Source organism: Ziziphus jujuba, chromosome 8 (assembly GCF_031755915.1).
Source record: "Ziziphus jujuba cultivar Dongzao chromosome 8, ASM3175591v1".
Taxonomy (NCBI): Eukaryota; Viridiplantae; Streptophyta; class Magnoliopsida; order Rosales; family Rhamnaceae; genus Ziziphus; species Ziziphus jujuba.
The window spans coordinates 10,027,313-10,036,865 of record NC_083386.1 but is presented as its reverse complement, the minus strand read 5'-3'; the positions used below and the strand labels follow the sequence as shown (position 1 = coordinate 10,036,865).

The 9,553-nt window shown below is 34.4% G+C and overlaps 3 protein-coding genes across 4 annotated transcripts; 2 read left to right on the top strand and 1 right to left on the bottom strand.

The window, feature by feature from the left end:
• The first annotated feature begins 996 nt into the window (after positions 1-996).
• Positions 997-3,204, top strand: LOC125421230 (xanthotoxin 5-hydroxylase CYP82C4). Its single transcript, XM_048469459.2, has 2 exons — positions 997-2,100; positions 2,387-3,204. The coding sequence occupies exons 1-2, from the start codon at positions 1,012-1,014 to the stop codon at positions 3,005-3,007; spliced, it is 1,710 nt and encodes a 569-aa protein (XP_048325416.2). The 5' UTR covers positions 997-1,011; the 3' UTR covers positions 3,008-3,204.
• A 730-nt stretch (positions 3,205-3,934) lies between these two features.
• LOC107413276 (uncharacterized) lies at positions 3,935-5,255 on the top strand. 2 transcript variants are annotated; one of them, XM_016021186.4, is made up of 4 exons: positions 3,935-4,140; positions 4,238-4,362; positions 4,535-4,819; positions 4,914-5,255. In XM_016021186.4, exons 1-4 carry the CDS (start codon positions 4,123-4,125, stop codon positions 4,966-4,968), a joined length of 483 nt encoding a protein of 160 aa, XP_015876672.1. In that variant the 5' UTR covers positions 3,935-4,122; the 3' UTR covers positions 4,969-5,255. The 2 variants fall into 2 exon arrangements, with proteins under 2 accessions (XP_015876672.1, XP_024928014.1); XM_025072246.3 differs by having other exon boundaries at positions 4,535-4,827.
• A 959-nt stretch (positions 5,256-6,214) lies between these two features.
• On the bottom strand, positions 6,215-9,144 carry LOC107413256 (monocopper oxidase-like protein SKU5). Its single transcript, XM_060819808.1, has 8 exons — positions 8,992-9,144; positions 8,757-8,866; positions 8,381-8,651; positions 7,854-7,977; positions 7,401-7,758; positions 6,876-7,244; positions 6,431-6,687; positions 6,215-6,345 (listed from the first exon to the last, which is right to left on the bottom strand). The coding sequence occupies exons 1-8, from the start codon at positions 9,142-9,144 to the stop codon at positions 6,215-6,217; spliced, it is 1,773 nt and encodes a 590-aa protein (XP_060675791.1).
• Positions 9,145-9,553: the final 409 nt, after the last annotated feature.

The window sequence follows — 9,553 nt, the reverse complement described above, 5'->3', positions numbered from 1 at the left end:
TATAACATATATAATACATTGTAAATTAAATTATATGGGACAAAAAATACAGGTTAAAATATATAGTGATATTAGCTAATTTTTAATATATATGGTTAAAATATAACTATTAGTAAAATAATAATAATTTGATATATTAAAAAATAAACAAATAGAAAATAATTGCAAGAATAAATGAATAAAATAAAATAAAATTTTTCTGTACATATTTTTTATATTGTTGTAAAAGAAAAAAAAATAACTGAAATTATTTATTTCTTAAAAATATGTATTTTTTTCTCTTGTGTTATACAAAAATATATTTAATAGTAATTTTAAAAATATTTTTTTTCATTTGAAATCAATATAAAAATACAAACATACTTTTGCGAATTTAGTAACTAGGCTTCAATTTTTTTTAATTTTTATAGATTTTTTGGAGTCTTATTCCACGTTAGTTTTTTCTTCGAACATATTATGGATTTTGGGTGCTTTTGTCTGTTTTTTTATTATTATTTTTGTTTGCGTGAATTTTCCTTCTTTATTTTGTATTTTAAAGCTTTTCAAATATAAATTTGAGTAGCTTATTAATTAAATCAATATTACTTAATTTAACTAAACTAATATCATTTGACGTAGTTATGGATGTTAATCAAGAGAGAAAAAAATAGCACCAAAACCAAAATCTGGAAGCTTTCTTTTTTCTAAATAAATAATTAGTATTATATATTTCCAAGCAAAATGCGTGATAATAAACTAGTTCGACATTTAACATGAAAAACCCCTCCAATTCCATTGAAGTAATTTCATAAGGCTAAGCATTTGATAATGTCACTAATCAGTTCATGTCATATATAGTCTAATGTCGGGTGTTGGGAAATGTATTTTAATAAAAATATTCATTAGAATGACGTTGGGCATTGTTGCCACGTTTAAATGCTTTCGTTTTCTTCCACGTTGGCTAGCTGGCCCCCACTTTCGGCAAATCTTTTGAATGGGATATGATATATACTTGTATATATATTTATAGATATGATATTTTATGCGTCACCTGTCCTCGTATATGAATATCATTACTGTTTTAGACCAGAAATGCTGAAGTCCTCAAATTCCTCTTTTCAACACAGTATTCTCTCCATGCTTTCAATCTTAAAAATGGAAGTCTCTTCTGTTCAAGCCATATTTGGAACTTTCATTGCCTTTCTTCTTCTCCACAAAGCGTGGAAAAACATTGTCAAACACCATCACAACAACAAGAACAAAGGTAAGAAACTGCCAGAGCCACCAGGTGCATGGCCACTAATCGGTCACCTTAACCTTCTCCGGCAAAAAACTGCGGTTTACCGAATACTGGGAGCTATCGCCGACAACCACGGACCGATCTTTTCGATCCGGCTAGGCACGAAAAGGACCATGGTGGTGAGCAGCTGGGAAACGGTAAAGGAATGCATCAGTACCAACGACCAAGCTTTCCTCACTCGTCCAGCTACTGCAGCTGCAAAATACATGGGATATGGAAATGCTTTTTTTGGCTTAACCACAAACATACAATACTGGCGACATGTTCGGAAAATTGCAGTCACCGAGGTTCTTTCGAACCGCCGGCTTGAGCTCCTCAAGAATGTAAGAGCTTCTGAAGTACACACCAGCATCAAGGAACTGTACTTGCTTTGTTCCGAAAACGGAGCAAGTAGTTGTTCAGCCATGGTGGACATGAGCAGGTGGTTTTCGACCGTGATTCTTAACATACTCGTCAAAATGATATCCGGAAAACGGTATAGCAGCAAGGACGACGATGAAGATGGGGAATCTCGGAGATTCATAAAAGCTATCCATAAGTTCATGTATTTGCTTGGGATGAATGTTGTTTCGGATGTTATTCCGGGAACAGAGTGGTTGGATCTGCAGGGGCACATAAAGGCCATGAAGGCTAATGCTAAGAAGTTAGACTATTTCATGAGTAGTTGGCTGGATGAGCATCTTCAAAAGAGGAAAGATGGTAAGATGAAAGAAGAGCGTGACTTCATCGATGCATTGATATCATTAATGGCTGATGATAAAGATGAAGATGGTTCAATTTTTGGATTCAAGACCCAAAATGTCATCAAGGCTACTGCGGTGGTATGTTTGTTATTCGTTTCACACTTTATTCTTTCCAGGTTTCTTAAATATAATTTCGTTTCGTTTTCCATAATTTCCCCCCACCAATAAAAGTGCAAAATATGCTATAATTTGGGATCAAATCTTTCCGAAGGTAAATTACACTATAAAATTGCCCCTTGAAGTGTTGTATTTTGTCGCTCTAGTCTAATTCTTATGGAGGCTGCTATTAGCTAACACTACTTTCAACTAACTAGAATCATTATCTAAAATTATTGTAAATCTAAAAATTGTGTTAATGATGCAGAATCTTATAATAGGCGGTACAGATACCGGATCTTTGACCTTAACTTGGGCACTTTCACTGCTACTAAACCATGATGGAGTGCTAAAAAGAGCACAAGAAGAGCTGGACATTCATGTTGGAAAAGAAAGGTGGGTCGAAGAAGCAGACATTAAGAATTTGGTATACTTCCAAGCCATTGTCAAGGAAGTGCTACGCCTATACCCTGCAGGTCCCCTCGGAGTACCGCATGAAGCCGTGGAAGATTGCAATGTTTCGGGTTATCACATCCCAAAAGGAACAAGATTGCTCCTCAACATATGGAAATTACACCGCGATTCGCGAATTTGGACCGACCCTGATGAGTTCAAACCTGAAAGATTCCTCACCGGCCATGCACACTTGGATGTTAGAGGTCAAAACTTTGGGTACATTCCCTTTGGCTCTGGTAGAAGAGCATGCCCTGGAATTTCTTCTGGCATGCAAATGGTTAACTTGGTTCTGGCTCGTCTTCTCCAGGGGTTTGCATTGACTACACCGAGGAATGAACCTGTGGATATGGAAGAAGATTTAGGCATAACCCTTGCTAAAACAAAACCATTAAATGTAATGCTTAGCCCTAGGCTTCCACATGCTTTGTATTAGCCATGAATCATAGGAAATAAAAGCATAAAAAAGGTTAGGAGTACTATTTGGCATGTTGTTGATGAGGAACAAAATAAAGGTAGCAAGCTAGCTTCGTTTTGTATCCTTTTTGGTGGTTTTTGTGGCTTATCTCTCCTTGGACTATGTTGAATTAGTTGTAATGTTCTCTATGAACGACATCAATTTCATTTTCAGCATTCCAATTGATAATCTTTGTCATAGCTAGTCAAAACTATTTATGAAACATCTTTTGGCTCCGAAGCTTGCTTGGTGAATCTTTTATTTATCTATTGTCACATAATTGAAAGGTTCAAATGTATCAAGTGTTGAACCATATGGGAAAACTTTAGTTTTAAAAAGAAACACTGTCAGAACTAAATTTTATCTTCTAGTTCCTTCATCTTCTAACAATTTTTAATTTTATTAATAATTTTTAAAAATATATTTTTAAATTAGAAAATTACTTACGTATATAAGAAAATCATTGATCAACAAATCTCCTAAAGTTACTTATGTATATAAGAAAATCATTGATCAACAAATCTCCTAAAGTCGCTATTCTTTATTTTACTATACATCAATCTTTTGACCTCAAATTGAACATGGTTTGTTTTGGAGAAATCTATTTTGACTTCCTACCCCAAGTATGATTTAATTAAGTATTTGAATTTTTTCTTTGATAATATTTGATGCTTTTGAGTCCATATCATACCAAAAATATATATTTAAATGTATAAATTAACAGCTCTTCTATATTTTTGATGATGAGCAAATTGAAAGAGCCTCCTATATTCAAGGATTCAAAGTCTGCAACCAACTTTCAGGATTTAATGGATTCGCCACAAACAGTTCCTGTTCCTTATTATTTTCATGCATGACTATTTATATATATATAGGATAGGACCATCGGCTTTTAGGTAACGAAAAAGCCGCAAAGCTCAACAATTTCAGCTCCCTAATTTATAAACTACAAAATTTCCATTTTTCTGCTTTCCTATATAAAAGAAAACCCCTCCAAACTAACTAATTTACGAGTTTTCAAAGCCTGAAACACATATACATTATATACCATCTTCATCAGAAAATCATTTCTTCATAACTTTAGACCGAAAACTATGGCTTCAAGGGCAATCGTAAGTTCCTTGAACAAATGAAATTGTTCAAAAACATGAGATTGAATGTTTATTTTCATTGGTAAGTATATAAGATGAAAATGTTTGTACTTTGCAGAACTACTGGAGATCAATGGTGGCTCGGATGGCAATGGCCAGATCATATGCAACCTCCACTGCTCCTAGAATGAAGCCTATTGCACCAACTATTGATGCTTCCCATCCTGATCATTCTAACTTCAAGTAAAGCCATTATATGTATATGCAATTTTATTATAAGTCTTTATCATTGGGAGATAGTTCATAGGATATCAAATCTGTTTAACCGAGTGCTATAGGAAGTGTTTTTAATATATCATTCTTGAAGCACCTCCGTAAGAGACTCTTTTAAGTATGAAGTTTTTGGATATTGCAGGGCTCTTCCAATTAAGGGAGAGTTTGCACCAGTGATGGTGGTGATGGGAATGGTAGTGGTTGCAATGGCCATCGGGACTCACACAGCGAAGCAGCAGCTCATGCATTCCCCTACTGTTTACATAAACAAGAAGAAAAGAGAGACCATGCCAGAGGTGTCTGATCCTGATGGTGTACTTAGATCTGCAGACAAGTTTGTGAACAAATCTTTCTTCAGAAAAGTTGCTCACATCCAGGAAAACAAAAACACCCTTCCCGATCCAACCCGCCCGAACCCTTTTACAACGTATACAGGTTTCTTCGTAATTTTCATTTCTTTTTCTACAAGTTTTTTTATGATTCTAACTGTGGTTCTTGTTTTCTGCTATGCTTTCTTACAGGCCTAGAGATGTGGAGAGCCTTAAATCTGCTGGAGTTAACCCAAGACACCATTGAATGGACAACTTCATAAGTATCTGATTTTTGTGTCTCTCAAATGCCCAAATCTATTATATGTATGGTGCAAATCACATTACTTGTATATAGAGTTTAATTTATTAGATTTAGTCCTTTTTGTTCTGTTCATATAAGGTATTTTGTTTTATTATGTGAAAATAGAGCCCTCTACCACTCTTTCTTCATCAAGGAGTAAAACAAAGAAGAGGCTCCATTTCAATCTTCTTTCTTTTTATTTATTTTATTTGTGTATAGTTAATAAGACAGAGACACAATTGCTTTTCTAATCACTTATTATTTGCAAGTGCTTTGCAAGTAAAATTTATTCATTGCATTATGTATTAAATGAGATGCTTCCCATTAATTAAAACTTAACAGAAACTTGCCGTAACATTGACCAGAAATCTAAAACTAATTATAATAGTGATGGTTTTTATGTACTCCTTTCCAAATGATTGATGATGAAAATAGTAACAATATTTATTATGTTCTCTGTTTAAACAAAAAGACCTATGAACTATTTTCTCATATACACCAATAACTTTTAAGAGTACAAAAGGCCATTTGCTTGATGGCTCTCTAATCAAATTTGTTGGAGTGTTTTAACTTGATTTTTGATTCCTAATTTCGGTAACATGTAATAACCTACCTTCTAAAGGGTAAATTCGAAAGGTGTTTGTGTGAGAGAGGAGAAAACAGGGGAAGAAAACAGAGCAGAAAAACAGAGGAAGGAAAACAACTATCTGCAATCTGAATATACAAACACAAGAAAAAATGCTAAGCAAAAAAACAACAAAACATTAGAAAATCTATCTGTTTGATTAACAAAAATCCTTAATGCATTTGCTAGTCCAACCAAATAATTCGGAATTCTTATAAAAAGAAAGTTCACTATAATAATGATATAACCAAGATTTCTTCTAAAAAAACACTTTTACCAAACAAAATAGTAAAGAAAAAAAAAAAAAAAAAGGGTTTGCTCCCTAAGAATTAATTTCTGCTCTCATTGTTAGTTTTGTATATTTGTATTAATGAAACTTTGTTCCACGTATTCCAGAAAAATGGCTTCCTTCCCTTCTGGTGCCATCTTTCAGCCACTACCAAAACATACAGAGAATAACGACTATACAGATGATGGCAATGTGAAACCTATCAAATGTGAATGAGAAAAAAGTATTTCATTAGCCATTAGATAAATAAGCAAACAAAATTGGGAAAATAAAATGAACAAAAAAAATTATGCTTATTACCCTGATCTTTGCAAAGTTTGTGGAGCTAATGAAGGTTTAGGTGGAGCTGGGTCTGATGGAGGTGGGGGTGGGGGTGGGGGTGGGGGTGGGGGTGGGGGTGGGGGGGATGGTGGTGGAGTGAACTTTCCTGCAAAAGCCAAACAAAACACATCATGTGAAAAGAGATTAACAGCCGAAAATGAAGTTGGTGGACATGTCAGATATGCACAAACCACATAGTTGGATGTTTTCCGGGGGTGGTCTCTCCTTTGCAGGATCAGGATCAGCATCATAAACTCTCACATAAAGCTCTTCTCCCAAATACCAATTCTTCAAATTCTGTGATCTCAAATTCCACATTCCAGGATTGTCCAGATACGCATAAACTGCAGTCCATCCTCCAGGATAAACTTGAGTTGTGGAGCGAACAACTGGATCATAAAGGTTGTATCCATAGCGACTTTCGGGACTCCATTCCCCCTCACCAAAACTGCAAACAAATTTCAGATCACTTAGTAAGTCCCATGTAATGTTATTACTTGAGATTTATTAACTGGAATGGAAGCGGTTCTTTCATATTGATTAAATAGGATATTTGGTACATACAATGATTATTTCAGTGGGAATAACTGTTACTATTCATCGTTAAGTGTGATTAATGGACTATGCAGTACTCACCCAACAACATAAAAGCCAAATCCATCCAAATGCCAGGAATCCATGACTTTTAAATCATTCTTGAACACAATTTCAATCCACCCTTTGTGAATTCCACTTGCAACGAAAGTCCCTTTCACTGAGTTGTTATTGGAAGAATTTGTTGGGAATTTGTCGAGTTCATATACTCCAGACGAATTGCCAAAGTGATCAGCCAGTTTTAGTGGTGTATCTGGAGTCAGGTATGAGACATTGTTGACAGTGTAGAGAGAAAAACTGTCAATCTTAGCTGTTGATGCTCGGAGAATGAAAGTCTGTGACAATGTCACATTCGAAACGTTGAATGTTCCTTGGGGATTAGGCCTTGCGGCCCCAGTGGTCAGGTTCCACCTTCACAACACATTAGAGTACAAACATGACCAAGATGAGAACTTGAACAAACTCCAGTAAAGAAAACATAATTTCCAATATAGCATCGTTCTATTTACACTGTCTTACGAAAAAAGAAAGTATAGTGTAATATTCAACAGATTTGAAACTAATTACCTAATGGTTTTGGCTTGATTAATTGAAAATTGTAGATCAAAGGGATCAGGGCCACTTGGAAGAGAGCCATTGGCAGGTGCAGAGGAGTTGTCATAGTGAAACACACCAATGCCAAACTTGCTGATATCTGTGGCATTGTATAGCTTAGGAGAGGCAACCATGTAATAATCTGCAGCAACTTGATCAGCTGTGACAAGTACAGAGTAAGACTGGCCAACATGAACATCAATGGAATCCAACGTAATCTGAGAAGTATATGATCCTTCTGTTTCTACCACTTCCAGATGATGATTTTGAATCCTGAAGTTAAAACTCCATGTGGTACCCACATTTGATATCCTGATTCTGTAAGTCTTCCCTGCATTCACATTATTAATTTGTTGGTGACTTTTTTTCTTTTCGTCCAAGAAACAAACAAGTTATAGGCAATCGCTTTGGTTAATGTATTTGTACCTTTTGTGACAGTGAAGGACTCATGGGTTTTTGCACGTGGGTCCATATATGAACCTTTGCCATTCATCAGAATTTTATCAGGGGTACTAATATCAGACCCGTTCTTTGCCATGGACCTAACATCCTGTTGGATTAATTATGAATTAATGTACCACAATCTGTTACATACTTTTATTGCAAAAAAAAATCACCTATAATGATCTGCATCATACATATATATATATATATATAGATAGATAGATAGATAGATACACACAAACATGTATAGTGTTCTAATCAGTACCAAAAACTGATTCGAAAAAAGTAATTATATTTGTTTGGGGAAGTAAAAAGTAAAATAATTTAACAATTCGTGAAGTAAAAATAATAATAATAATATAAGCAAATTTGAGACACATTAATCTACATAGTCTATATAACATGACAAGTAAAAGTAAATTAACATATTTATGTATGCGTGTACTGTGTGCATATATATACATATATATATATATATATATATATATATATATATATGTATATTCTACCTTATAGCTTCTTTGGTACCAATCACCAATGAGAAGATCATACTCAGCTTCAGGTTTAGGGAATGGAACAGGGATAACAATCCTGTTGTTGACTCGAATTGGGCCCAAACCTCCTCCAGCTTTGAGGAAATCGATGGAGGGGAAGTAGAAAAAGGTTCCAATTTGATCCTTGGTTTGGAACACATAAGTCCAATTCTTACCAGGTTGAATTGCACAATTTGTACCTGAGACTCCATCTTGCCAAGAATTCAGTCTTTGTTGTATCCCATTCCTGCATGAACCATGCATCATCAGAAAACCCCCTAATATAATTACCTTAATTGCAATTTCAAGATCAAAGATACATATAGATATATATACACACACACATTCATACCAAGTAAAGAGAACAGGATCATCTATATGGTTGAAGACATTAACATGGATAATATCATTGGTTGTGGCATTGATTAGAGGGCCTGGAAACAACCCGTTAATGGTAAGAACCTGTTTAAGAACATATTCAACATAAAAGAAGGAAATTAATCAAGAACCAAAAGAAAGAACAAAATTAAATACAGGATTAATATTCTAACAAAATACATATTACTAGCTGGTTGGTTAATTCTTACCGGTTGATCAGCATTAACAGGTCTAATAGTGTCATTGGTGGCGACATGCCATTCAAGATATATATTTTTGCAATCAGCTACATAGAAAACAAGTATCATGAGAAAAATCCCACGCAGAATCAGCCATTGGTAATGGCCACCCAACAATGCCATTGTTGGGCTTAATCTGCAAGAACAAGCCTCAAGAATTAAAGAATTAACATAAAGATGTAAGAGACAAAGAGCTCGGAAAATATATGTACTATATATATATATATATATATATATAAACAATTTAATACGGTATACATAAACAAATTATGTAAAGGACTTGTAGCTTGTATCAACTACCTAAATCTAATAGGATTTTAATTAATTTTGAAATTGACTAAAACCAACCAAAACTGTATACGTTCGTTCTCATTGGTGTAATTAATTACAACTCTATATATAGAAGCTGGGTCTATGTATATAATATATCGAATATATAGTTTTGTAAGTCTTTGGTTTTATCAAGAATGGTGAAACTTTCAGAGTAACATAGAAAGAAACAAAGAAAAGAAAGAAAGAAAAGAAGAACTTT

What these genes read in the sequence shown, in the direction of transcription:
- LOC125421230 (XM_048469459.2), top strand. Translation starts at nt 1,012, where the DNA reads ATGATATTTTATGCGTCACCTGTCCTCGTATATGAATATCATTACTGT. An exon ending in TCATCAAGGCTACTGCGGTG is followed by an intron (nt 2,101 to 2,386) that starts GTATGTTTGTTA and finishes TTAATGATGCAG; the next exon opens with AATCTTATAATAGGCGGTAC.
- LOC107413276 (XM_025072246.3), top strand. An exon ending in CCTGATCATTCTAACTTCAA is followed by an intron (nt 4,363 to 4,534) that starts GTAAAGCCATTA and finishes TGGATATTGCAG; the next exon opens with GGCTCTTCCAATTAAGGGAG. An exon ending in CCCTTTTACAACGTATACAG is followed by an intron (nt 4,828 to 4,913) that starts GTTTCTTCGTAA and finishes GCTTTCTTACAG; the next exon opens with GCCTAGAGATGTGGAGAGCC.
- LOC107413256 (XM_060819808.1), bottom strand. Translation starts at nt 9,144, where the DNA reads ATGGCATTGTTGGGTGGCCATTACCAATGGCTGATTCTGCGTGGGATT. An exon ending in GATCCTGTTCTCTTTACTTG is followed by an intron (nt 8,652 to 8,756) that starts GTATGAATGTGT and finishes TGGTTCATGCAG; the next exon opens with GAATGGGATACAACAAAGAC. An exon ending in AATCAAGCCAAAACCATTAG is followed by an intron (nt 7,245 to 7,400) that starts GTAATTAGTTTC and finishes TGTGTTGTGAAG; the next exon opens with GTGGAACCTGACCACTGGGG.